The 25,885-nt window shown below is 47.9% G+C and overlaps 12 protein-coding genes across 12 annotated transcripts; 6 read left to right on the plus strand and 6 right to left on the minus strand.

The window, feature by feature from the left end:
* Window positions 1-865: 865 nt before the first annotated feature.
* On the plus strand, window positions 866-2,338 carry N7466_008653 (LLM class flavin-dependent oxidoreductase; the record flags this gene model as incomplete). Its single annotated transcript, XM_057168042.1, has 1 exon — window positions 866-2,338. The coding sequence occupies one exon, from the start codon at window positions 866-868 to the stop codon at window positions 2,336-2,338; it is 1,473 nt and encodes a 490-aa protein (XP_057018673.1).
* A 237-nt stretch (window positions 2,339-2,575) lies between these two features.
* N7466_008654 (flavin-containing monooxygenase) lies at window positions 2,576-4,552 on the minus strand (the record flags this gene model as incomplete). Its single annotated transcript, XM_057168043.1, has 3 exons — window positions 2,576-3,859; window positions 3,914-4,177; window positions 4,241-4,552. The coding sequence occupies 3 exons, from the start codon at window positions 4,550-4,552 to the stop codon at window positions 2,576-2,578; spliced, it is 1,860 nt and encodes a 619-aa protein (XP_057018674.1).
* Window positions 4,553-5,365: 813 nt separating this feature from the next.
* On the minus strand, window positions 5,366-6,438 carry N7466_008655 (oxidoreductase, short chain dehydrogenase/reductase family superfamily; the record flags this gene model as incomplete). Its single annotated transcript, XM_057168044.1, has 4 exons — window positions 5,366-5,432; window positions 5,495-5,591; window positions 5,650-6,276; window positions 6,369-6,438. 4 exons carry the CDS (start codon window positions 6,436-6,438, stop codon window positions 5,366-5,368), a joined length of 861 nt encoding a protein of 286 aa, XP_057018675.1.
* A 604-nt stretch (window positions 6,439-7,042) lies between these two features.
* Window positions 7,043-8,426, plus strand: N7466_008656 (F-box protein; the record flags this gene model as incomplete). The annotated part of the gene is made up of 3 exons (XM_057168045.1): window positions 7,043-7,173; window positions 7,261-7,749; window positions 7,799-8,426. The coding sequence occupies 3 exons, from the start codon at window positions 7,043-7,045 to the stop codon at window positions 8,424-8,426; spliced, it is 1,248 nt and encodes a 415-aa protein (XP_057018676.1).
* Window positions 8,427-8,833: 407 nt separating this feature from the next.
* N7466_008657 (uncharacterized protein) lies at window positions 8,834-9,886 on the plus strand (the record flags this gene model as incomplete). The annotated part of the gene is made up of 1 exon (XM_057168046.1): window positions 8,834-9,886. One exon carries the CDS (start codon window positions 8,834-8,836, stop codon window positions 9,884-9,886), a length of 1,053 nt encoding a protein of 350 aa, XP_057018677.1.
* A 583-nt stretch (window positions 9,887-10,469) lies between these two features.
* On the minus strand, window positions 10,470-12,946 carry N7466_008658 (SulP family inorganic anion transporter; the record flags this gene model as incomplete). Its single annotated transcript, XM_057168047.1, has 4 exons — window positions 10,470-11,168; window positions 11,222-11,741; window positions 11,799-12,428; window positions 12,510-12,946. The coding sequence occupies 4 exons, from the start codon at window positions 12,944-12,946 to the stop codon at window positions 10,470-10,472; spliced, it is 2,286 nt and encodes a 761-aa protein (XP_057018678.1).
* A 720-nt stretch (window positions 12,947-13,666) lies between these two features.
* Window positions 13,667-14,774, plus strand: N7466_008659 (translation initiation factor eIF2 subunit alpha; the record flags this gene model as incomplete). Its single annotated transcript, XM_057168048.1, has 4 exons — window positions 13,667-13,744; window positions 13,810-13,972; window positions 14,032-14,239; window positions 14,297-14,774. The coding sequence occupies 4 exons, from the start codon at window positions 13,667-13,669 to the stop codon at window positions 14,772-14,774; spliced, it is 927 nt and encodes a 308-aa protein (XP_057018679.1).
* A 984-nt stretch (window positions 14,775-15,758) lies between these two features.
* yvc1 (putative potassium ion channel Yvc1) lies at window positions 15,759-17,895 on the plus strand (the record flags this gene model as incomplete). The annotated part of the gene is made up of 5 exons (XM_057168049.1): window positions 15,759-15,838; window positions 15,872-16,219; window positions 16,276-17,210; window positions 17,284-17,424; window positions 17,495-17,895. The coding sequence occupies 5 exons, from the start codon at window positions 15,759-15,761 to the stop codon at window positions 17,893-17,895; spliced, it is 1,905 nt and encodes a 634-aa protein (XP_057018680.1).
* Window positions 17,896-18,127: 232 nt separating this feature from the next.
* On the minus strand, window positions 18,128-18,703 carry N7466_008661 (GrpB family protein; the record flags this gene model as incomplete). Its single annotated transcript, XM_057168050.1, has 1 exon — window positions 18,128-18,703. The coding sequence occupies one exon, from the start codon at window positions 18,701-18,703 to the stop codon at window positions 18,128-18,130; it is 576 nt and encodes a 191-aa protein (XP_057018681.1).
* Window positions 18,704-19,415: 712 nt separating this feature from the next.
* Window positions 19,416-20,972, minus strand: N7466_008662 (uncharacterized protein; the record flags this gene model as incomplete). The annotated part of the gene is made up of 2 exons (XM_057168051.1): window positions 19,416-19,782; window positions 19,849-20,972. The coding sequence occupies 2 exons, from the start codon at window positions 20,970-20,972 to the stop codon at window positions 19,416-19,418; spliced, it is 1,491 nt and encodes a 496-aa protein (XP_057018682.1).
* A 2,264-nt stretch (window positions 20,973-23,236) lies between these two features.
* N7466_008663 (slipin family protein) lies at window positions 23,237-24,408 on the plus strand (the record flags this gene model as incomplete). The annotated part of the gene is made up of 3 exons (XM_057168052.1): window positions 23,237-23,423; window positions 23,515-23,632; window positions 23,697-24,408. 3 exons carry the CDS (start codon window positions 23,237-23,239, stop codon window positions 24,406-24,408), a joined length of 1,017 nt encoding a protein of 338 aa, XP_057018683.1.
* A 924-nt stretch (window positions 24,409-25,332) lies between these two features.
* Window positions 25,333-25,867, minus strand: N7466_008664 (uncharacterized protein; the record flags this gene model as incomplete). Its single annotated transcript, XM_057168053.1, has 2 exons — window positions 25,333-25,388; window positions 25,444-25,867. 2 exons carry the CDS (start codon window positions 25,865-25,867, stop codon window positions 25,333-25,335), a joined length of 480 nt encoding a protein of 159 aa, XP_057018684.1.
* Between the last annotated feature and the right edge of the window lie 18 nt (window positions 25,868-25,885).

Consider the following 25,885-nt stretch of genomic DNA (forward strand, 5'->3'; position numbering starts at 1 on the left):
TCGGTAGAGCGTAAGACTCTTAATCTTAAGGTTGCGGGTTCGACCCCCGCGTTCGGTTCTTTTTTTGTTTATTTTTTTCAGTTGCTTACAATGATCTGTTTACTTTTTGATCTCAACTGCAGGTCTTTACAATCTTTCTTTACTACATCTAGGCATAACAAGTAGACCTGTCCAACATCAACTTGGAACTCAGGTCCACGCTTGAGTACTAGTGAGTGCCTCGGATTTCAAGGGCCACATCTATAAGCATGCATAGGTAGTTGAAATATATACATGACTACCTACTTGAGCATGTTCCGTTGAATGAACTTTTAATTTAACCTTGAATTATGAAGAAATAATTACCTAGTGTATTAAATTTGATTCAAATATTTATTGATCACAGAGTGTATAGTAAATCAATTATTATGTAAGACGAGCAAGTAAAGTACAAGTGAAACATTCCAACATGAGGTTGACAGCGCCGATCACGTCCACCTAGAGGCACGAATCAACCAGTCCATCAAAAGTCAGGAAATTCTCACTACCCCAGCTGCCATATCTCCTGTGGGACATATGAAACTACCAGAAGATCATTTCTCATGTTACACCCCTTCACTCGGTCGAGAGAAAAGGTTTCCTCACCCCACCTGCGATAATCTGCCAATGCTGACGCCATCAGACTCCAATTTCACGTCTTCTGAACCCTCCACGCAATACCGCGGCGGCATGAGCTGCGGGGTTGATAGCGAAAGGCGTGCTACAGCTTCGATAAATAATACGAAATAAGAAAAAAGCACAAGGTACGAAAAAAAACCCCCACCAGCTTTCAATTGCATTCATTGCATTCCAATCCAACTACCGAGAAGCTTCGCAAACCATCACAATGGGTTCAACAGAGAAAAAGCAGCTCATCATCAATGCATTTGCGATGCACTCGCCGAGTCACCTGAATCCAGGACTCTTCCGCTACCCCACGGACAAAGGCGCAGACTACAAAAATATCAAGCATTGGATGGCTCTCGCCCAAAAGCTCGAGAAAGCCAAATTCCACGCCATCTTCTTCGCCGATGTCCTCGGTGGCTACGATGTATACCGTGGGCCTGCGAACCTGGACCCAACCATCCCTGCCGGCGCCCAGTTCCCCATCAATGACCCTCTATACAGCATCCCCGCGATGGCAGCCGTGACCGAAAGCATCGGATTTGGAGTGACGGCGTCAACGACATATGATGCACCATACGCGCTTGCTCGGCGTTTTTCAACAGTCGATCACCTGAGTAACGGTCGGATCGGCTGGAACATTGTCACATCGTATCTTGATTCCGCAGCGAGAAACTTCGGTCTCGATACGCAGGTCGAGCATGACGAGCGCTATCGTATTGCGGACGAGTACCTCGACGTCACATACAAGCTCTGGGAAGCGTCGTGGAGGGATGATGCGGTGGGCTGGAAGCAGAGTGATGCGACACTCGATGGTCCCGCGAAGGGTCAGCAATATGCGGATCCGCGTGGTGTTCGACAGATCAATCACAAGGGAAAATACTTCCAAGTTCCGGGTCCTCATCTGTGCGAGCCAAGTCCCCAGCGCACGCCGTTTATTTTGCAGGCTGGGACCTCATCAGCCGGCAAGGCGTTTGCAGCTAAGCATGCCGAGGCTGTGTTTCTTCATGCGCAGAAGCCAGAGCTCGTACGACCGTCCGTGGATAGTATTCGGCAACAAGCTGCTGAGCTAGGACGGAATCCGAAAGACATCAAGGTTGTCGCTGGTGCTCTGGTTATTGTGGCCGAGACGGATGAGGCGGCGCAGGCCAAGTTCGATGAATTCAAGAAATATGGAGATACCGAGGGTGCCTTGGCGCTGTTTGGTGGGTGGACCGGTTATGACCTTTCAACGTATACCGATGATCAGGACTTCCGGTTTGTGGAGCAGCCGGCGGTGCGAAGTATGGTAAACCACTGGGCAAGCACGGTGCCTGGAACAGAGGGTAAGAAGTGGGACAAGAAGACCATTGCAGAGTACCTTGTTTTGGGGGGCAATGGTGTCAAAATTATTGGCAGTGTTCAGACCGTGGCTGATGAGCTGGAGCGGTGGGTTGACGTTGGTGATGTTGATGGCTTCAACTTAAGCTATGCCAGTCTTGATGAAACATTCGATGACATTATCAATCTCCTGCTTCCTGAGCTTCAGCGACGGGGTCTGTTCTGGTCCGACTATGCTGTGAAGGGTGGAACATTCCGAGAGAACATGTATGGGAAGCAGGGCCAATCGAGACTGCCTGATGCTCACCCGGGCGCGAAGTTCTTTTGGAAGAAGGGTGAAGAGGTACCGCCGTATTCATTGGAGGAATCGGAATAAGTTACTCTATTGTGAAAATACAGAGAAGAAGCCACATGAGCCGAAATGTTCGACAGTATATAGAATTACCAAGTACCAACAGAATGAATTTCGAATTTCCCAAGTAATACAGTTGCAAATATCGGTAATGCAACCCACCTACACGTACTAGGATGTTTTCAGCTTTTTAAGATAAATGATTGCTACACATAGGTAAATGTCGTTAATCTATACATAATAAGTCATAAAATACTAATTTCAGACATCCCACCAGCCTTCTAGATGTGACCTCAAGTCAATATCCTCAGGGATCTTAAGATGAGGCGTGAGATCCGCATCTGGATCCAACTCCCTGGAAGTCCAACCATTTCCGAAATAAGCAAAGCGATTTCCACTTGGGTTAACGTAAGTATACTCCCAGTCTTCCCAACGGGGGTCACGGCGGATGTAATTCGCAGCGGCCGCACTGCCAGGGAACAAGCCATGGATACGTGCACCGGGCTGGCCTCCATTGTACCACGAGCTGCAATTGGCAGACCACACAGTGCGCGGGTAGAAGTTGTCGCAGTATTCGACAAAGTCATCCGCAGCTTGCTGTGATGGTGCGATAGACTTGATACCCTGACTTCGCACCTTGCGAAGCACTTTCGCAACAAATGTAATCTGATTTTCCATGCTATTTGGAACAGTTCCACTGTGACCAGCGGCATATGGACCACCGAGCCAGAAAAGATTGGGGAATCCCGGCGTCGCAAATCCGAGGTAAGTGTATGGGAACCCGAAATGGCCGTCTCGCTTCCAGGCTGATTTGAGATCGATGTTGTTGGCGATGATCGAGAATGGGGGAGCGTGATCTGTATTTGCGCCTGTTGAGCAGATTACGACGTCTACTTCTCTTTCAACGTCGTCCTCTGTGATAACTCCCTTCTCTGTGAATCGCTGAATGCGCGTTTGAATATAACTGACATTTTCCTTCGTCAGGGCCTCGAGGTACCCAGGTCCCGGGGTAGGGCGGCGACAGTTTGGAGGGAAATCCGGAATGATCTTGTCTCCAAGCTCGGGCTTATCGGCAATGCGTTTGAGCATCAGCTCGGACCATTTTTCTTTTAGGTCTCTGTTCTCAGGTGTGTCCTTGAAGATTGCACCGAATCGTTGGAAGAATCCCTTCTCCACCTGTGTACGGTATTTGAGATACACCTGCGGATCTTTGAAAGACTCTCGTAGGTCCTCAGGGATGATATTGGGCTCTAGGCGGCGCACACCACCGTTGCCACTGCTGAAAGAGTCTGCAATCCAAGTTGGATTGCGAGCATAGTGATCGACGTGACTGGCAATAGGCTGGATGGAAGGCAAAACTTGCAGCCCTGAGGCTCCATTTCCGATCAAAGCAATGCGCTTTCCCTCTAACTCGGCATTGTGATCCCAATTGGAGGAATGGAAGAGAGCGCCTTTGAAATCTTTGATTCCCTCGTAATCAGGTAGCTTCCACGCGTTAAAATGACCAATGGCATTGATCAGAACATCCAGCTTTTCTTCATAAACCTAAGTTGATAATCAGTATACTTGATATGGATCGGTGCTTTAAATGTATCTTACCTTGTTAGAACCATCAACATGCTCAATAGTAACCTTCCATTTCCCCTCATCGCTCAGCCACTCGGCTCTTTGAACCTGTTGCTGAGGTCGAACGTACTGGTAGACATTGTACTTTTGTGCAACACCTTGCCAGTAGTCTCTGATTTCTGCGCCCTGAGCAAACTCTTCGCTCCATTGAGTGTTGGGTGAAAAGCATGATTGGTAGGCATGTGCGGGTATGTCGCATCTTACGCCAGGGTAGGTGTTTTCAAACCACGTACCGCCCTAAATTAAACGTGATTAGAGAGCAGGCGTAAAAAGATTTTGGGAAGCCAGTTATTCACATACCACATTGGCATTTTTGTCGTAGATTCGTAAATCAAGTCCAGGTAGCTTAGCTGGTAGCAAAACGCCGGCAGTGATGCCGGTGAGTCCAGCACCGATAATGCCCACTTTAATGGGTCTTACTTGATCAACGGGATGCTCTTCTAGCACGAAACTGGATTTTGCCTCTGGCGCCTTTGAAGTCAATTCATTGAGTGGGTTAACAGTCACAGAAGGTGCCGAAGTTGAATCCGAAGGTCCCTTGAAAGGTTCCGATTGTGAAAGGTTGACCAATGTCGGGAAAGGAGCGATCTGGGGATTCTCCAGCAGAGTCATGATTATAACAGCTTATCCTGTCCGTACTACTGATATAGCATGCGGAAAAGAAGAGACAAAGAGAAACCAGACGCACTGAAAGATTTTCGGGACAAATGCATTCAAATGTTACCCCGCTGATAAAATGGGTGGTCAGTCTCTAATGTATGTAGATATTCTCTGCACGCCATCTAGAACATATTATACGCCACCTAATCCGGCTTCGTGCCAAGAGGCATATAGCCATAAGCCGTGGCACTTGTATCTATCGGGTTGTGCTTGTAATCAATTGATCGGTTTTGCTCGGAAAATCACAGGAACCGATTTGGTATAGGTAACACCATCGTCGTCCCCGATTGCGTAAGAGGTCTGGGATATTCCTTATCGACACCATCAACTCCACTGTTAACGCCATTTTGGAGTAGTCCCATTGCGTGACTTTTAATTGGAGTAGAGGGGCATTTTGATTACAAACATTGCGTTGAAACTGAATTCCGACCTATCGCACTAGTAAGTTCCTGGATGCGGGGGATGCTACTTACTGGGGGTGAGCATATGAATCCACACCCCACATTGACCCGCATCAATCAGTCATGTCCTCAAGACCCAACAATACTTACATAGACGGCACTAGTCAATAATTTGTGCCAATTTCCAGAGGATGTAATTGTTGATGTATATTTAGATTTACTAGAGAAACGGCATCCATGGGTACACCTCAGTGGATTGAAGAAGATCTACTAGCATTTACTACTAGTAGCATTTACTAGATTACCACCGCATACATGATTGGGCATACTACTTATATGATCTCCATGTAACGCTCAAATCCATTTACCATGGAAGTTGTAAAGGAGTGGACAGGTTTTTGCCCAGAACACTTTCTGCAGTTCCAATATCTCTGTGTATGTGGTTCCTGTAATCAGCTTAAGTTTTTGGAATATGAGACCATTATCAACTTACGCGGGTCCTCTGGGTGCCCAGTACTCTCCAGTCCGATGGATATCAAAACTCTCTATGAAAGATACAAGCGACTGAGCTGATTCATCTGGGGTAATAGCTGAAGAAAAGTTAGCATATATCAACTTGGTGCTCACTTTGTGGTAAAGGCTACTTACCACCGCCGGCATCCCAATATTTGTCAAACCCGACACCTTTGGTCATTTCTGTTCGCATGAAGCCTGGATGCACCAACCCAACAGCAATTCCCTTAGGCCTGAGGTCCAAACTAAGAAGCTTGCCCACCATATTCAACGCAGCTTTGCTTGCATGATGTCCATAATTACCTCCGCCTTCTTTTTCGTGACGAAGAGTGATGCTGCCACTCTCGCTGCTGACTAGAATGACCTTGCTGGCTTCCTCCAACAGACCCGATTTGACAAGGTGATGAACCAAGAAAACGGGTGCAATTGCCGATGTAGTGTACATCTGGACTTCTTTTGCCCAGTCTGGAGTATCGAAGGATTCGAAGCCGAAGTACCCAGCTGAAATGATGGCAGTCGAGATCTTGGTAGACGCTGGGATCTGTGAGACCAATGTTTGGCCCACGTCAGATTTGGTAAGATCAATTCCAGTCAGCCAAGTAGTGGATGAATCTGTTTGAGGAGCTGAATCTGATCTAGAAGTCGCAAAAACATGTTTGGTTGAGTCTTTGGCATATAATGCTCTGAGGGAGGCACCGAGACCTCTCGTTGCACCAACCACAAGGATGTTGTTGCTCATACTGCTGCTTTGTATGATTATTACTGGAGTTGTCAGTAGAATAGTAGTTTGAAGGACGAAGGACACAAGAATTGCAAAGCTTCAGACCGACTATTTGTGACGCCTGACGCCATACACGGATGACGTAATTGCAGGTATACATTGTCAAACTTGAAAACAAGTTGAACTTGATCATTCATTGACATTGTGAAAAGCTTTGTGTAGGACTAAGATTATGTTGAAAGGCACAGGGGAATTTGATTTTAAATTCACAACTATTTTATCCATCTAGGACCGGAAGCTATCTACAGCATGTGGGGATTGCAGCTTGAAGTGGGACTATTAAAGTGCCAAGAATAAGCTCAAAAATTATACGAAGATTATACGAGAGGATAATTCAAGCTTGTATGATGATAGTCGAAGATATGAGCATTTTTAGTGAATGGCTCCTTTCTTTGAAGTTTCATCAAGTCTTTGAATCTTCATCACTATTAGTAAACAAGGGTTAAATTAAACAGGGCCGAGGCCATGAATCATGATGCCAATCCATCCACATCTTGGATCCACCCAATCCAAACTTTTTCACTCGATACCATTCCATTCACTTGATGCTAACTCACATTGCAGCTTTTAAAGCCTTGTGCGAAAACAGAGAAGAATAACCTCGTCAGACTACAGTGAGCTGTGCTTTTCCGTGCTTAGTCATTCGTTGATGTTAAACGCCCGTTCTTTGAGACGCTAAGAAGCTTGACCTTTCCCCCTCCGTGGCCTTGCCAAAGCCGGCTCATCTATGTGTTGTCGGACACCAGAATGAGTGGGTTCTCCAAAATCCTGCCATCAGTGCAAAAGTTCCGAGCTGCGATCCAAAGAGGGAGAAAGATCGGCGCGAAGGACAGGGATCGATCCCAACGGGACATACCGGGGTCCTCGTCTGAGCTTGGGTGAGCTTTGTTGTAGCATAGAGAAGTTTGAGTTCGCTGGCTGATTTTCTTTCTTCCTTTGCTGCGCGACAGTTTAGACAATGCCAGTCCTTTGCCGCCGTGGGGCCTCCCCGTCGAAATCCAAATCTTAATCTTCGCGCATTGCGGGACCGCCGATTTTCTCCCTCTAAAGCTAGTCTGCAAGAGCTTCTACAAGGTCTTGACCTCCCACGAACATGCCATCGTTCGCCTATACCTTCGCCGACACCGACACGGCAGCCTCCCCTCCCCAATCGACAGCGACCGTACCTACACTCGGAATCCGGAAGATGACGTGGTCCTCCTGTCCGACCTGTTTCCCCCCTCCAAAAGCGCTCGAGGTGGTCACCTTTATACATATAGATACCTGTTGAGCTTGCGACAGCGACAGAGGCTTTGCTCGAGATTATGTTATTACCTCGCAGATAGGGTGATGGAACGATTTGAACAAGCAGAGCCCAAGTTCGACGAAGCTTCTTTCCCAATGAAAAAGAACGAACGGACAGCACTGGTGAAGCGAGGCAAAAGTAGCCTGTGGTTTCATCTTGCGCCCTTGATGTGAGCTTCTGTCGGAACCATAACCGGGCGATGAAACTGACAAACTTAGGTATTACACATTATATTACCTCGAAGCCTACTCCTCGGCCCGTCGCGAACACACCAACACACTTCTCCGAGAGCACGAAGCCGGCAATCTCTCCGTCCCAGTACCATTTCACATGCGTCAAAGAATGTACCGGGAACTTCAGACTCGAATCCTTCGCGAACCCCCATTTAACAATACTGCGGCACTTGTAGCCACCCACCACTGCATGCATTTGCTGGTGTCATACATCCGATACACCATGGAGTCTGAAGGGGAACCAGACGACTCTTGGATTAGCTCCCTCCTCACATTATCACCATTTGTCCGAATTGTCGAGTTCTTCTCCGCCGAGATTGGCGATGGGCGAAACCAGCGCATGCAGCGTAAGGACTTCATGTACAATTTCTACCATGACATGAAAGCACACGAAAAAGACCATATGAACTCAGTGGTTTGGGGTCGAGCATCTGACCGGAGCGTCCAAAACCCGCATAGCTCAGTGCAAGACCTTTGGTTTGATGCCGCCAAGGCAGAATTGGCGTCTCGTGGCGCGATTCCTCACGACATAGAAAAAGCCTGGCACTGGAACGGGATCCCTATCCTCTTTGGTTGCCGAGATTGTCATCGCACATCGGGATGGCGAGCATGATGCATATAGATTGAGCGTTTTAGCGTTTTATAGAACAGATACTACTTTTTTTTTGGTGTTAGCAATATATTCCCAAATTCACCTCGAATTTCTGGAACTTTTCGTTCTCAATCTTGAAAACCTGTTCAGCGAGCTTGATCTATCCTAACTTTATTAGTATTTGGCACAAACTGGAAGAACCTCCATGTAGTCACCTCATGTACTAGTACTAAGTTAACTACTAGTAGTAGTAGTATGTATAAACACCACTTGAACCCGAAATGCACTAAGACCAAACAGGGAAACAATGTGTTTGCCTGGTTTGCACCAAGCGCGTCCATATCGATAAGCTTAAAACATTATTGATAGACAACTCCAAGTTTACCTGTCAACGATAAAAAAAGGCCAAGTAAATTAATTCGTTCGCAATGGCTACGGCATCATACTCGAGGCTTTTCAACACTTCCTGGACTCTACACCGTCTTTCTCCCCTGCATCACAAGAAAGATTGCGAGAGTCTCCTCAACAACCAGTCCGCTCTGAATACATACGCAACAAGATTACGCGATCAACTTACCGGCGATGTTTTAGCGGGTCTCCAGGCCACTGCTAGCGCAGCAGATGATGACGCGCTGTCGAAAACTGGCAGCCTCAAAGAATGTAAATGGCAATGCATCTCAGCGGGGTCATCCACACGCGACGCATCACCAAGCCGACGCGCCGCTACATCTCCCTTCCCCGGGATCCTGGTGACACTACAATACGAGAACATAACCTACGAAGCTGCTCTTCTCGCCGAGGCAGATTCCAACGCTCAACGGGAACCTCGCGAAGGATCGACGTATCTTCCGTTACTGTTGACTAAATGTCCCAACGCGCTGCGACAAACGTTGATTTCTTTCTTATCGTCTAATTTTGACACCTACTGCGCTCCCCTCCGCCTTCCGTCTGCTTTTCTCTGCCAAGGACTGGAAATCTTCGTGGATGTGCTGCGGTCCGAGTCTACAAGTGACGAAATCGTGGAAGATGTGATCAAAGAGCTTCAGCTTACATTAGCCTTTTCGGCATTAATTGCGCCCGCATTGCGGACACTGAATGTCAGCATCTCGCGAGCATCCTTGACTGGATTCTTGCGCGCTGGTAAGAGTTCGTCGAGGCGTACTTTGAAGCAGAAATTGGACAGCCCTTTGATTGCCAATATTACATCCTATCTTGAGACGCATCTTGCGATGCAGCTTGATTTAAAAGGCTCGTCGAAGAATCAACCTGCTAAGCAGCATGTCCGTTTGTCCAAAGCTTCATGTGGGGCTTTTGTTTTGGGAAGCGAAGGGCGCATGAAACTCGTTGTGGATGTTTCTCGGGCAGAGGATCAGGATGAGGATGGAGTCCCAGCTAGAAACAAGCTGGTTCTTCGTGCTAGCGAAACTTTGCTACGGGCCGTCATTAGCAAGGCTGTCATCGGAGATCAATCGGCTACATGAATTACACGCTGCTTGTGAAATCTTGAATTTTCCACTGTCCGTCAATTACTCGGAAGGCTTTCTTCTATGAGGACGGGCAGACGATACCCCGCTGCTACCGAGCTGAATGTCAGTTGTACTGCCGGGCCACGTTAACTCCTGTCTCGCCCCAGCATTTCGCATTGGTGCGGAGACAAGAGACCGCAGGGCCTCCCTTCAACTACTAGGGACGAAGGTCGGGGCTTCGACCCACAGAACCAAGGCCATGCGCAAGATATTCATCCCATTTTTGGGATCAAAAGCATCGCAGCCATTGGATCTCAGCGAAAGCCATGGGTTGCTTAATCTCACCGACCTTCACTTCGAGAACAACAAGTTATTGGAATGTCCGGCTTGCGCGGCTGATGGTGTTCTATTGGTAGTAACCATTCTTGAGATACAAAAATCAAATCGAAATTCATCGCTAGATAACAGCAACTGAAATATCACAACATATCGTCGTTATCTACAAAGCAAGCCTCGAGGACAATGCTGGGTCAGTCAATCAAAGGAAGAAGAACTTCCGATGTTACACAGATGGTCAGAAGCGGCATATGATCCGACTTCAATTTCCGTCCCACCGGTCTTCTGATTCTGCCAATTGAAGGGCTTCATCAACGCTAGGAACGAAGTGTGTCATACCACCACATTCCTCAACAATACCACTTAGCTCGAACATGCGGAACACACGGTCATTGGGTAGTCGACAGAAGAAAACCCTTGTCCCTTCCTCTGTATAGGCGCGCACGATCTCATAGAGGACTTGTGTACCAGAACCATCAATACTCGTGACGCCGTGTACATCGAAAATAATGTTCTTGTTGTACTCGGCAGGTCGCATGCGAGGAAGAGACGGATGAGCCCGACTAGTGCCGTAGAGCTCCAAGCGGCGCAGTCGGTTCTTGAGATCACCGGTGTTGGCAAATGTAAGGGGTTCCGGAATCTTGACAATCAAGGCACCTTCAACGATCTCGACGTGCCCTGGCTGGAGTTCGGCGTTGGCAAACTTGGCGGAAGTACCAGATACCCTTCCGAGAATTTGGATGCGAGGTTGAGTGGCATGACGGATGAGGATAATTACAGAAACACCAATTCCAAGTGCCATGCCTAGCTCAAGAGAGTAGAAAATTGTTGTGACGAAGATGAGGAACATGAGCGCAAGTTCGGTCCATCCACGAAGGTGCAGGAAGAAGATCAAATCGTGAGGACATTCCTCAACTAGAGAAAATGCCACCACAGATATCATAGAACAAAGAACCGCTTTCTGTTTTGAGAATGTCAGCCAGTTTCATAGAGAGGTCATGGATGGTCACGAACCGGAAGATAGTAGAGGTATGGCAGAATGACCAGAATGCCAATGAGAGTAATTATGGCAACGAAGATACTGCTCATGGGTGATCGTGCACCGGTTTGTGCATTAAGCTTGCTTCGACCGTATCCACCAAAAGCTGGAAGGCTCATGAAGCACCCACCCACAAGATTGGCAACTCCCAAGGCTACCATTTCTCGATTGGCACTGATTTGCATACCTTCAATGCCATCGGACTTGACATCTGCCAGACCCTTAGCTGCCACTGAAGACTCGAAGAACCCAAGTAGTGTAATGATAAAGGCTTTGCTCATGGCAGTGCGAATGTGCTCCATATACTTCATCTGGAAGGGCCATTGGAATGCGAAAAGGCGGCTTGCAGTGACCTCGGTGGATCCCAGCAGTTCAAGACCTTTCTCCTCCCAACCAAGAGACCAGGCCAAGATTCCCGATAGTAAGACGACAAAAAAGCGATCAGGAAAGTAGACCACTTGGGGGAAACGAGGTTCCATGAACTTTTTCAATGTTCTAAAAATGACTGTCAGTGATACAGAATTCTACTAAGAACAGGTGAATAGCACATACCGGAAAAGCATAATGGTGCCAAAGCTCACGAGCGAAACTATGGCGGTGAGGCCATGGCTTTCACCGATATTGCGAACAATGAACGTCATTTTGGAAACTGTGGTACCATGACTAGCACCGGTTTCCTTTGCAATCTCCGAAAGACCCAATTGCGGGATAAGCTGGTCCACAAAAATAACGAAACCAATGGCTGTAATGAAACCTCTGAGGAAGGGCCGACTGAGCATGTTATCCAGAAATCCTAGACGAGTCAATCCGGCAATAAGAATCATAGCCCCCGTCATCGCGGTTGCTATTCCTATCACCATAGAACTCTTCACCAGTATATCTTCCGGTGAGTCTTCGGGTGTAAGGCTGGCCTTGACAATGGCTCCCGTAAGCAGAGAGCCTGCCGCCTCTGGTCCAACAACCAAAAGCGGGCAGCTTCCCAGGATCGCATAGACCAATGGGTGTATGACAAAGGAGTAAAGACCGTTGACTGGAGGTGCATGTGCAAGATTGGAGGCCAGGGATAAGGCCATTGGGATATAGACAGAGGAGATGGTCAATGCTGCTACCAGATCTCCACGGAGAAAAGACCAGCGGTACTGCCCAATCCAATTGAAGAAAGGAATGTAATAGGATAGGTAACTGTAAAGAGCTAGTCAGCTTCCTTCATTTTTTAGGTGGCCTACAGTGCCTCGTCAACAGTTTACATCAAATGAGGCTTACAGTTTTTTAGAATCGTGATTAGAGAGGGCGGAGATGGACGATTTCATTTGCGACGCATATTCCGAATCTTGGTGAGACTCCGGACAACCATCACCGCCGCGGAGGGGGCTGGATGCCATTCCTTCTCTACCCCCATTGATTGCGACATGACTGCTTGAGGACCCCATATATGCGAATCTGTCGGCCGCGTCGACGTGCGGAGAGAAAGTACCATGACTGCAACGTCTTTCGCCGCACGCAGGGTCTGAACGGTCGTACGACTCCAAAAGGCGGGTTCTTACATCCGGTTCGCTCGTAATTCCCAGGCCTTGGCCACCCTGTGATCCCGAATCATCGGTTGCGGCGAAAGGTCTTTGGCGGAAGATATCAGCCAGGCGATCTCGTAGATTGCGGGCATCGTCAGTATCTTGGCCGAGTTGCGGACTAGAGTCGGACATCGTGCTTGCTTAGGGAAGAACCAAACGACAAGCTGGATTCAGAGAAGAAATAGATCCCAACCCTCCATCCATGGAATGAGATGGAAAGATTATAAGAGAGGCTTTTATTGGGAGGGAAGGGGAAAAAAGAAAAAAAACAAGCCGATGGTCGTGGCTGGCTAGCAAGGGCGGTGTCCACTAGGGTCTGATAAGCGGGGCCAGCTACTAGTCGTTCATGCAGAGTTGTCGCAGAGTTGTCACAGGAAATGTAGGGAGCTATCGTGTCTAGTAATGCAATTGGAAGTATAAGGACCAATCAGCATGGTTCTTTTCTGTAATGTGTGTTTCGAGTTCGGCTGTGCAACATCCAGACGGGACTAAAAATGAAGCTGGTGGAGTAGGTGATGCACATTAAAGTAGTACTATCTATGCGGTCTGTAACAAATGCCGCGGATCAATAGCGGTGACATAATCGAAGATACTGAGGCGGTGAGTCACGTGTTAATTTGGGAAAGTCACCTCCCTCACGTGACCGTGTGGGTTTTGAGCCCGCCACAATAGTGATTTGAAGTGATTGTGCTTCCGCCCCGACGATACACTCTCCAGCCCCTTGGTCTTGTCGATTTGCTCAGAACCCTTTGCTTAGGATTGAGCCCACCGCTGCTTCTTGGACTGCCGTCTCATCAGTCCTTTTTCCCGCCAAAACCCCGTTGCTGAAAATCAGATCGCAACCCCGCCAAAATGTCTTTAACAAATTGTCGTTTCTACGAGGACAAGTTCCCTGAGGTCGACAGCTATGTCATGGTCAATGTCAAGCAGGTAGGATCTGAAAGCCACTATCTAATCGCGCTCGGCCATGCTCATTCGTTTTTCTTCCGGGGTAGATCGCCGAAATGGGCGCATACGTGAAGCTGCTCGAATACGACAACATCGACGGCATGATCCTGCTCTCTGAGCTGTCCCGAAGACGTATTCGCAGTATCCAAAAGCTCATCCGTATCGGCCGCAACGAGGTTGTTATCGTGCTCCGTGTCGACAAGGAGAAGGGTAAGCAGCCCTTGATCTTACTACAAAGAACTAGTGACTGACTCATATGGCGTTTAAAGGTTACATCGATTTGTCGAAGCGTCGTGTCTCCCCCGAGGATGTGGTCAAGTGTGAGGAGCGTTACAACAAGAGCAAGGCGGTGCACTCCATCTTGCGCCACGTCGCCGAGGCGGCCCAGACTCCTCTCGAGACCCTCTACCAGCAGATTGCCTGGCCTTTGGACAAGAAATACGGCCACTCCCACGATGCATTCAAGATCTCCATCTCGTACGTCCCCTACGGTACTTGATGTGGAGGCGAACAATCACTGACCGACTTCTTTAGTAACCCCGAGGTGTGGAATGAGATCGAGTTCCCCAGCGAGTCCGTGAAGAAGGAATTGCAGCTTTACATCAGCAAGAAGCTCACCCCCGCCCCTACCAAGATCCGTGCCGATATTGAAGTCACTTGCTTCAGCTACGAAGGCATCGATGCCGTCAAGGCCGCCCTTCGCACCGCCGAGGCCGAAAACACCCCTGAGAACCAGATCAAGGTCAAGCTTGTTGCTCCCCCTCTGTACGTTCTGACCAGCCAATGTCTGGACAAGCAGCTGGGTATCAAGCAGCTGGAGGCCGGAATTCTAAGAATCGAAGCCCACATCAAGGCCGCTGGTGGTAACTGCACCGTCAAGATGGCACCCAAGGCCGTTACCGAGCATGATGATGCTATTCTCCAGGAGCTTATGGAGAAGCGTGAGCGTGAGAACCAGGAGGTTAGCGGAGACGAGAGTGGTTCCGAGAGTGATGATGCTGTGCCCGAATAAAGGAATAGTATAGCGACAATTGTTTTTGATCATGGTAGTTCCTAAGGCTACTACTCGTCTGTAACATAAAAAAAGAAAGAGCGACAGGCCCTTTCAAGGTTCGTCAAGACATACCGTTCAGTAGCTTTCAAGCGCTTGAGGGGGAGGTATCGTTTGCCATCAGGCGTCATTAACATAGAATCGGACTCTCGCCTAACTACTACTCTCCCATACCTGTCAAATTCTCGGAGCCTTCAATGTTGAAAGAGAAGGGCTTCTAGTAGCCCTATCATACTATATACCGTATACTACATACTACTATGTTTTAGTTCCTCTTACCCTTGATCTTATTTTAGCTCTCCCTCTTGCTTAATATTATTAAAAAAACCCATCCGCAGGGGTCTCGTCAGAAAATACGCACAGATAGTCATTATCAAGGGGGGTGGGGGAACTTCCTATTGACCACAGTCCTCTCCGTTCTCCAGCTACCACAATCTCCGCCATATCTCAGTGCCCCATCAGAATGGGCCAGTTCCAGGGCGGCCTGGCCGCTCCCGATCATCGGGTGGTGCCACAGGGGGGAATAAAGGAATAGTACTATATCCATCAATGTTATCGACCAGGGCGAACGGCAACTGCAGAGGAAGCTATAGCTGGACCAAAACGGATAGAGAAAATCATGCACATTTTACGCGATCAATGGAACAGACAAAGGCTTGATGAATCCATGTCAGTGCTATCAAGAGCGATTGCAGTTAGAAATTGCATTTCTAATAATCACCTGCACCTCGACTGGGGGTTTTATCAATCTATGCATGTGAGCAGGCGCAATGTTGTAGCCACTAAGGACGACGCGTAAACTATGATTCTTTTGATAGCGGGGATTGTGGCGCTTGGCTCTGCCTTCCCGCAGATCATTTCCTGACCGCGTTTTCTGCTCCCCTCACGACCATCTCAGCCTCCCCGGCCTGTTACTCAAGGTTGCATTCAATTTTGATATTCGCAATGGGTCATTGGAGAGATCTGTTTAGCTTTGATCGTCGTCGTGCGCGCCATCGCTTGGCTGTAGAGCGCCGCAGACGTACGTCATAATCAATAAACATCGTGCAACAACACAGCGGTGCTAATCGAGTCTTAGTTCTCCCATCATACATTGCCGACGAGGCGGAGGCCTCTGACTCTTCCAAGGAGATTGCTAAAATTGCATTGCGATTGAAATACCAAATCGAGCAGGTTGTTAGCTGCGAGATCGAGGAAGGTGCCCTGACCGACCCAAACAGCCGTATTATCACACAGCATGTCATCGAAACCGCCAAACGAGCTGGCGGCGAAGACTACAGGGCCTGCGTCGTGTACTGTCTGCTTGTTTGCCTAAGATGGTTTCAGATCCAGGCTTCAGTTGAGCTTTGGGACGCTGATCTCCATCAAGTTCGAGCTGTGGCCTGTGAGGTCATCGCCAAGCGCATGTACGAATTCCCCGCTATCCTAGTCCCGGTGCTTGGAGTTCCTAACAATCATTTAGTATTGAGTCTGAGCAAGATCAGAACTATCTACTCAAGAATGTTCTGCTCAAGCGTTACTCCATCTTTTCCGAGGGCGTTGAAACTGATCCTGTCAATGTGATTGAGCGCTCGGTGGATCTCCATGCTCTGAGAGTCATCGGCTCCGCTGGATACCAAAAATGCATACAGTATCTTTGGTATGGCTGGATCTGTCAAGAAGAAGGCAATCCCACGAACTTTGTGGAGTACGAGCAGAAAGCTAGCGCCAACTACTGGGTTCACTTCCACCCAGATCGCATGCGAACTCCCCTTTACCAGAATGTTTGCCAAATTGCTTTTTCTCTAATCTATCTCGCTGTTTATACCGCTGTGATAAATACAGTCAACCCAACTGGTGATATTGACGTCGCTGAAGGCATTCTATACGGTATGACGCTCGCATTCCTTTGTGACGAAATAGTGAAGTTCTGGAAAGTTGGGTGGAACTATCTTGAATTTTGGAATGCTTTTAACTCAACCCTTTATGGTCTTCTCGTCATCTCCTTCGTTCTACGTGTCGTTGCATTGGCCCATTCTTCCTCGACCCATGATACAGAGAGGCAAATGTTCAATGGTTTGAGCTACAATTTCTTAGCCTTTGCAGGACCTATGTTCTGGATGCGGATGATGCTATACTTGGACTCCTTTAAATTCTTTGGAGCTATGTTTGTGGTTCTTAGGGTTATGATGAAGGAGAGCTTGATTTTCTTCGCTCTCCTCTTTGTGGTTCTAGTTGGTTTCTTCCAGGCTTTTATTGGCATGGCGCAGGTGGATGATGATATACCCATCACTCGACTTATCATCCAAGGCATGGCGAACACCATCATGCAGAGTCCTGAATTTGAGACTTTCCAGGACTTTGCATTTCCCTTTGGAATCATTCTCTACTACATCTTCAGTTTTGTCATCATGATCGGTATGTGGTTCCCTTTTACTTCTATTTCCAAGACTTCTTTCTTAAGATACAACAAGCTGACTCGAAATATTAGTTCTCTTGAATATCCTCATTGCGCTTTACAACAGCGCCTATGAGGATATTTCTGGAAATGCCACCGATGAGTACATGGCAATCTTTGCTCAAAAGACTATGCAGTTCGTTCGCGCTCCCGACGAGAACGTCTTCATCCCACGTAAGTTTTGTGCCATTACCTGACCTGCACATATATTATTAAAAACCGCCGATCTAATGAAATATATCAGCCTTCAACTTGATTGAGATTTTGCTAGTGAGCGCTCCCTTCGAGTGGTGGCTCTCCAAAAAGCACTATGCGAAGCTCAACGATGTTATCATGGGTGTGATCTACTCGCCTCTTCTCTTGTTGACAGCGTGGGTTGAGACCCATCAAGCGGAGCAAATTAGGTGGAATCGCCGTCATGGAGAGGAAGATGAGGAAGATCAACAAGAGTGGGAACTGGTGGCCGAGGATGTGGACTTTGAGTTGGATGATTCCTGGAAGGAAGAAGTCAAGCAAAGCACACCCGACATCAAGGTCGATAACTGCACTCTGGAGGTTAGGGAGCTACGGGCGCAGATTGAAACATTGACAGAGTTGGTCAAGCAGTTGAGCCGTGAGAAGGTGGTTTTGGATGGACTTAGTTGAAAAGGTTCACTCGACAGGGCTGGGACCTCGGATGTTGTTGGTCTCTTGTGAGTCGTGACTAATGTATATTCAAATGAAGGAGTGCGACCTTCGAAGTGTGATTCTTGGATTGGAATTTAATTGATTTATATGAATGAAACCTGCAATTAAAATCCCGGCGAAATGTAGCTCCCCGTGTCAAGGCTGACATTCAAATGTTACCAGCAAGAGATCACAGGTAGAACATGACACTCTAAGTATTGGCCTCGATCAATGGCGCCAGATCTTCCTCACTCCACCCAGCTGATCGCAAAATCTTACACATAATCTCCGTCTTGGCAAAAGTATAGTGATCCAAGCTTTCGAGTTCCGTATCCCTCAACATTCTCTTCACACGCCCATATTCTTCGCGCAGCTCTTGATTTTCCATCAACACCCTCTTAGTATCGAGGTGGTTCTTCAGGGATGGATACCCTTCGACCATCAGGTAGGTATTATACCGTACCTCCCCATCTTTGTCCTTTCCATGGGCAGCATCAAGCTTTCCATATCCTGGCTGTCGGAATACAAACCGACCGGGGATATTCAATTCGCCAAGGTCATCATACCCTGCGTTTTTGAGGGCATTTCGTGCAGCTTCGAGAGAAGAAGCTGGGATGATAATGTCGATGTCAATGACCGGTTTGGCCATGAGTGACGGGATGGATGTGCTTCCCACGTGCTCGATCGAAGTGATGCTCACGTCTTGGAGAATGTCAAGTAGTTGGTCGCGTTTGTCGCGGAATTTCAGGGGCCATTCGGGATTGTAGGGTTCAATTGTGACTCTCATCTTTGCTGCTCCGTATAACAAACAGTGGATTTCGGAGAGGGGAATAGTCTGTTAGGTGGTTGGTTTCAGTGAACGAACCTGGCAATGGTAGATCTAGCGGGGGGTCTGTGCTGCTACTACTCACAAAGAGAGGCTCGGGCACCCGATGTGGAAGTATGAGAGAGAATGCGTCTCCACCGAACAATTAGGTTTGGATTGTGAGTCGGGGACCGAAAGAGTGAGATGAAGCCGAGCACGAGAGGCGGAAAGGGGGGCAAATCAAAGGAGGTCGTCAGCGCTCCTCTTATCTACAGCTTACGGCGGGGGTTTGTATAGTAAATTACAGTAACTTGTTTGGGGATGCAAGGGTATGTATACTATTATGCATACAGGGCAAGAAACAACTCGCGTGTCCAAAAAGGGAATATCTCGTGCTACTACAAACTCAATGCGACAAAGGGAGATTATACAAGTATTCCGCAATGATTGTATAGGGGATTCCAGGCCCAGAAATGTAGTGACAAAAAAGAAAGAGAAAAAAAAATGCATCATCCGTGAATCGAACACGGGCCTCGTCGATGGCAACGACGAATTCTACCACTAGACCAATGATGCTAGTTCATGTAAGGGAGCTCGAATTTACGCTACATAACCAGAAACTAATAATCTGATTCATTGTCATGCAAGTTCATGAATCGCGACAAAGGAATTCCAACCCGGATCAAACTCCACCTCATGCCATACCAGATCCATCAGAAGTGGCAGTCGGATTCCGATTCCCTTGTACAATATACTGCTTATTAGGAGAAAGATTATCCAGCAGACTGTCCGGGAGCTTCAAAGTATCCTTGATGATCTGCTTCGGCGTGAGCTTCAACCATTGACCGACTGAGATATCAGAGAACCGTGGTGCCTGAAGCATTTCAAGAAAGACAACATCCTCGTTGCCGGTATTCTCAATATAATGTGAAGCTGTGGCTTTAACATATGAAATGTCACCAGCGGAAAAATCAACGGTCGCACCAGCGGTCGGCGCTTCGTATATACTGACTCGTGCATTCCCGGCGAGGAAAAATCCCCATTCGTCACTGGTCCCATGCCTACGGGGGAGACAATCGTTAGATACTGAAGAAGCTCAGCCTTTTATATACCAGTTGCGTACGTACCAGTGGATCTCTCGCATAGCGCCCGGTTTAATCGTCACAAGCGCCGCACTAAACATCTTTGCAATCGGAAAGCTCAAGGGGTCGATAATCTTGATGCTTCCACCCGGCGTCTCAAATGCTTCCTGTTTCGATAAATGGTAGGTATAACTCTCCTTGCCGGATAAAACACCTCCAGGCCCTGGAACAGTCTGCTCCTGCACGTCCCTCGGCGCGGGTGTCCCATTAAAAATGTACAACTGGTCTTTCGGAATATCATCAAAGTCCGAAATGGGAGCCTGGAGGTTCTTGGACAAGACTTCCTTGGGATTGCGCAGGAACATTTCGGTGATCAAGCCAGTGCCCCCATCGCTGAAGTCGCCTTGATCAAAGACGAGCATGAACTCGGCGCCCTCGTCGAGCGCTTGGAGTGAGTGGGGTACCCCGGATGGAAAATACCATACATCGCCCGCGGTGACATCGTCTGTAAAGGTTTGACCGTCTTCGTTCATCGCCTGCACTCGGACACTTCCGTTTAGGACGATGCTCCACTCGTTGGCTTGGTGCCAGTGCAGTTCGCGGTATGCCCAGGGAGCCAGTTTCATGTCTACTCCGGACATGGCTGTTGCAGCGGGGAGAACATCGGTGTTCTCTTCTCGGGACCAGCCTGCACGCCCTGGGAGAATTCGGTTGTGTGAGAGGCCTAGTGGCCATTTCCCCTGCGTCACTTCACCATTGTCTGATGCTGGCGGTGCAAAGGTATTTGGGTTGAGGCGGTCATAGGCATATGTTCGAGGGCCGGAGTCCGTGGATCCAAGGTCTCCCCGGATCGGCTGGGGGTGAAGAGTATTTTTGAAGGTGAACGGAATTCCTATATCTGCGTCGGCAGTCTGCCCAGGGGCGAGCTCGATTGCAGATTCGGAGACCATGGCGCTGTTTTGGGGATCCACTTCATTCTGAATAACACCCAATAGGGCTGAGCTGCCTCGAAGAGGACTTATTGTAGACGATTCGTCATTCCCAGCGGCAGAAGCCCAGCCATATGGACTGGAATTTTGAGGAAGTGCATGACTGGGCTGGAGAGTGGCGAGTAAGAGGGATAACAGGGACGCTTTGAGACAGAGTCCCAAGGAAGGCTGAGAACTCATGACTCCAGTCCGAATAGAAGATGGGGCAGAGAACACGCCAAATATTGAATAATTAGATCATGAATGGAATTGAGAACATGAGAGTATCATCACGCTTTTATATGTCTGAAAAAGACCAGTTCCTCCACCACCAGATCATAAATGGTATACTCTCATATGTAGGCAATGTGCGGCAAGGAAGCTTGAAGTCGCATAGTATCAGTAAGCTAAAATAGAACCTGTTAAACAAGTGGCTATATTCCATACAGTCTCTCAAACCGAACCAATCAAGTTATTATGGTTATACACATATCTGCCACATACTGCATCACCGTTGCTCAATAATCTGTCTCATGTGGGTGAAATTGAAATCAAATACTACCAGTCCCCTTACTTTGTTCCAATCCCATCGAGTATGAGTCGTTTGAAACAGGTCTATCCCTGCGGGAAGTGAAATCTCGAAGGAATAGGACAAGAAGGAAGGCAAGATGTCTCGCCAGGGTCCCAAGTCGACAAGGAAATGACAATTAGGGGATCTCTCGGATTCCAGATTGCGGCTGCTCGAGAACAGTATTGAAGAGCCGATAGCATGGGTCGAGTCTAGAACAAAGACGCTGGTGGAATAGTAGACACTTTGTTGCATTGATGAAAGGCGGTCTCCTTCAGAAGTTGGAGCGCCCTACAGGGCTGAATCCTGACATCCACATGAGGGAATTTTTAATTTCCCCTCCAGGTTGCTGCAAGGGTTACCGACTTAGCCGGTTTCACGGCGACTTCAATCCACGACTTTCAAAATATTCCAAATCCGAAATCAAGATAGTAGATGAAGCATCACAAACAACCAATTGTGTTGCTCGGCTAGAATGAGGCAAAATGCGAGCGGGGGCTTACGCCTCAGCGGACAAGCTTTAAGCTAAGCTTTCGGTATACTGCAACTATACTATATGTACTATATGTACTGTAAGTACTATAAGTACTATACTATACATGATGCTGCTATTGGTTGGCAACAATCAGCTCACTCAAATGTTTGGCGGTAATCAGGTGTAAAGTCTGCATGTGCTGTTTACTCCGTAATTTACTCGTAATCATCCATGTGTCCCGTACATGTATCTATGGCCTGATGTCAAACATTCAAATGTTGATGGCAACCAAATATCGACTTTCAAGGTTGGTGATTTATCTAAATAATTCCAGACTCGAGATTCAGATCATGTGTCTATAATCATTAAATGACGCAGTTATTTCCCTCAGTCTAAAAAATGCCTGATCTCTAGTTCGAATTGTTAGACTTTCGTGTTTGAGCACAGCCTCGGGGCTAAGGTATCCGTGGCCCGCGTGGGGCAAAATTGGCCCCAACTTGGCTCTACTCGGCTTTCATCATTTACGTCAGAGCATCAGTTCCAACAGCAAATCAGCATGGACTAATGGTTTAAACGAAAACGAGCTTCAAGATCGGCAGCCCAAACTTTCAATGAAGTTTATTGAACAATGCCTTCTAACCTTGGCGAGTTGGCATCGCCCCTTTTTTTTTTAAATTTTTTTTTAGCAAAATCCATTTGGTATCAGATCCCATTAAATGTAGAAATCATCTAGAAAGATGTGGGCCTCACGTGTGGAATGTCAATTCAAACATTTGAGCTGTTCAATATACTTTGGTGTACGGAGTAATCCCTGCATATCAGACGAATTATATTCTGTACCAGTACCCAAGTAGCGCCATGTATCTTGGACATGTCTTTGGGGATTTAGTGTATCATATTGCGACCTGTATACGTTCCTAAAGAAGGAAAAGCAGAGATGGTAGAGTCATGATTTGTAAGTTCGGGTAGGCGGCAACCACGGTAACCAATGAAGACTTGGCATTGGCAGCCTTGTTGTATGGACGTTTTGTGCTTTGCGCCCGAGAGGCTCAGCACAGGGCTTAGAGGTCAACCGATCAGCTTTTTTTTTTTTTTGGTCAAGAACTCAAGGAAAGCGCCCGATTGCGGGATTAACTGATTGGTGAAAAACTCAGGAATAGCCCCGAATGGGTAAATTATGGGGATTTGATGGGGATTTTGATGGGGCCCCACTGTGGAGAAGCTCAGGGTATCGTTTGCTGCTTGCAGATGTCACGCTTGCCCAAGTGATCGGAGCTTTGGCTCTTGTTTACTTGGGCCTTTTAAAACCTTACGATTCCCCCGCTCGATAAACTTCTTTCTTTCCATCATTTTATATTCACTTGGAACGACATTCATCTGCTTCCTAATCCTTTCCCCATCTCATCTCTGATCAAATCAACCATGTCTGTCAACGGTGCAAGCAACGGCAAGGCTCCAGCTCTGGATCCTGAGAATGCTCCGCGCAGCACAGCCCACGGCCTGGTAAAGGTCCAACCTGCTCGTCTGTCCGATCTTCAGCCCAAGTATGCCGCGACAATCGACCATGGTGTGGAAAACCCGGAAGCGCATGGATGGTACTCCCAACTGAGTAAGTACTCTCAGTGCACTTAATATATGCCAAATCGACCTTGCGACGGAAAGCGCATGGCTAACTCCTTTTTGTTACTTTCATTTTTCAGTCCACAACTTGGGTGCCTGCATCGGTTTCTGTGGTGCCATTCCCTGCTGCATCTGCTGCCCCAACCCCTTCAAGCCAGTCGACCAAGGTCAAGTCGGTCTGGTTTCGCGATTCGGACGGTATGTGACCAACCACCATCAAACCCCGCACAAATGCGCAAACCCAACTAATCCAATAATACAGTTTCGAACGCTCCGTGGATCCCGGTCTGGTCAAGGTTAACCCTCTGAGCGAGCACCTGACAACCGTCGACGTGAAGATCCAGATTGTCGAGGTACCGCGCCAGGTCTGCATGACCAAGGACAACGTCACTCTCAACCTCACCTCCGTTATCTACTACCAAGTCACCTCGCCTCACATTGCCGCCTTCGGTATCTCCAACGTCAAGCAGGCCCTCGTCGAGCGCACCCAGACCACCCTGCGCCATGTGATCGGAGCCCGCGTCCTGCAAGACGTCATCGAGCGTCGCGAGGAGATTGCGCAGTCTACATCGGAGATTATCGAGGAAGTAGCCGCTGGTTGGGGTGTGCAGGTCGAGTCGATGCTCATCAAGGATATCATCTTCAGCAACGACTTGCAGGATTCGCTTTCCATGGCGGCTCAGTCCAAGCGGATTGGTGAGAGCAAGGTTATCGCTGCTCGTGCCGAGGTTGAGTCCGCCAAGTTGATGCGCCAGGCTGCTGATATCTTGTCTTCTGCACCTGCCATGCAGATCCGTTACCTGGAGGCTATGCAGGCTATGGCCAAGACCGCCAACAGCAAGGTTATTTTCTTGCCGGGTGTGAGCCAGAATCTGAGCCAGCAGCTGGTTGAGAATGCGGGGGAAGGCCCCAGCCACCAGTTTGACGAAGGATTTCAACAGGCGATGAATGCTCGCGTGGTTGAAAACATCTAGGCGCTACGTATGCTTTGACCCAGTGCTTCTGGGTTTTGTTTGTTTTTGCCCCTTGCTTTGACTGTCTTGTCTTTTATGAAGATATGATTTTTTATCCCCTGATGTACATTGGCTTTCACTCCGGAAAATCACCCGATCGTCATATTCTTTGATGACCGATAGAACTTTCGGGGGATTGAAATGTTTGTGTGGCACCGCGACTGGATCTTTGACGATACCCACCCTCTTTTTTTTGCTTTTCTGTTAGCCTTTGCTATCCCTATACTCTAATGAGCTTGATTGTATTTCGCTATAACCCGTCTAGTATTTAATTCATCATCCCTTCTCCAAAACCCCCTTGCCCTTATCCATCTCGAGCTCGTAATTAACCAGAAGAATTTAGCTTGTTGAAGGGCACGCAGGTCTACATTGAATGGCCTGTGAATCCCAATATCGAAAAATACCGAAATATCAACCAGGATCATAATTCTTGTCTCTTACCTAGGTGGTCAGTAGTAAGCACTAAGTATACCTAAACAGTGCATCTTTCGCGGCAAGACGCATGGACTGCCACCTGCGTACCCAGACATGCTACACATTGAGAAATCGAGCAAAACCGCACAGCCGTCAACGTGATGGCGGGTACAACATTACCTACTACCCGTGGACCTACTAGTACTGGCTCGTGCATCCCATGCTCGACTCAAATGACCCGACTAAAATGAGATCTTGCATGTAGTGGTAAGGAGCCAGTATATAAAAAGACGGATTTCCTCCCTCTACCCAAACCTGACCCCTCCATCCATCACTGACCAATACTGAACACTATCAAAATCCAACAATCTCAAGCCCGCACCCATGCAAATCAAGCAAATCATCCCAGCACTAAGCACACTCCTAACAGCATCCGAGTCCTCACGCACACACGCACACAAAAATGCAGACCTAGTAACTGCCCCAATCCTGGCGCTTGGCAAATACCGCAAATGACCCATCTGGCCCTGAACTGAGTGGCGTGACCCTCATTATTTGACTTCAAGTCGAACACCCATCTACCTGGTAGGACCTTTGCACCATGAGCTTGCGTCTTTGGCACTTGCATCCAAGAATCGGCGTCATGCAACTTCTTCAATTGTTCTCCCATTGTGCCCTTCCACTGGGAGGCGTACTCAGAAGCCATGACTTGCTTGAAAGTTTGCGGCTTGACGACCGTCCATGCCTTGATCTGATTGTTAACGACGTCGATCTCTCCTGCGGAGGGAAACATTTCATCTTCTTCTTGTGCAATGGTATCGATGAGTGCTGCCATTTGCTCGAATATTTGAGTCTCGATCCACCATCTACCAGGTATTTCTGTACACGCCAGAATCAAAGTCTCCGCGAACTTTTGTGGCATGCAGAATTTAAGCAAGGACCACCACCGAGCAACATTGTTATCTACTTCTTCAACATCAAAACTTCTGGTCATATGCTCATTCATTATTGGTAGGTAGTATGT

This window comes from Penicillium verhagenii, assembly GCF_028828195.1.
Source record: "Penicillium verhagenii strain IBT 33310 chromosome Unknown utg000008l_segment0_segment0, whole genome shotgun sequence".
Lineage (NCBI taxonomy): Eukaryota > Fungi > Ascomycota > Eurotiomycetes > Eurotiales > Aspergillaceae > Penicillium > Penicillium verhagenii.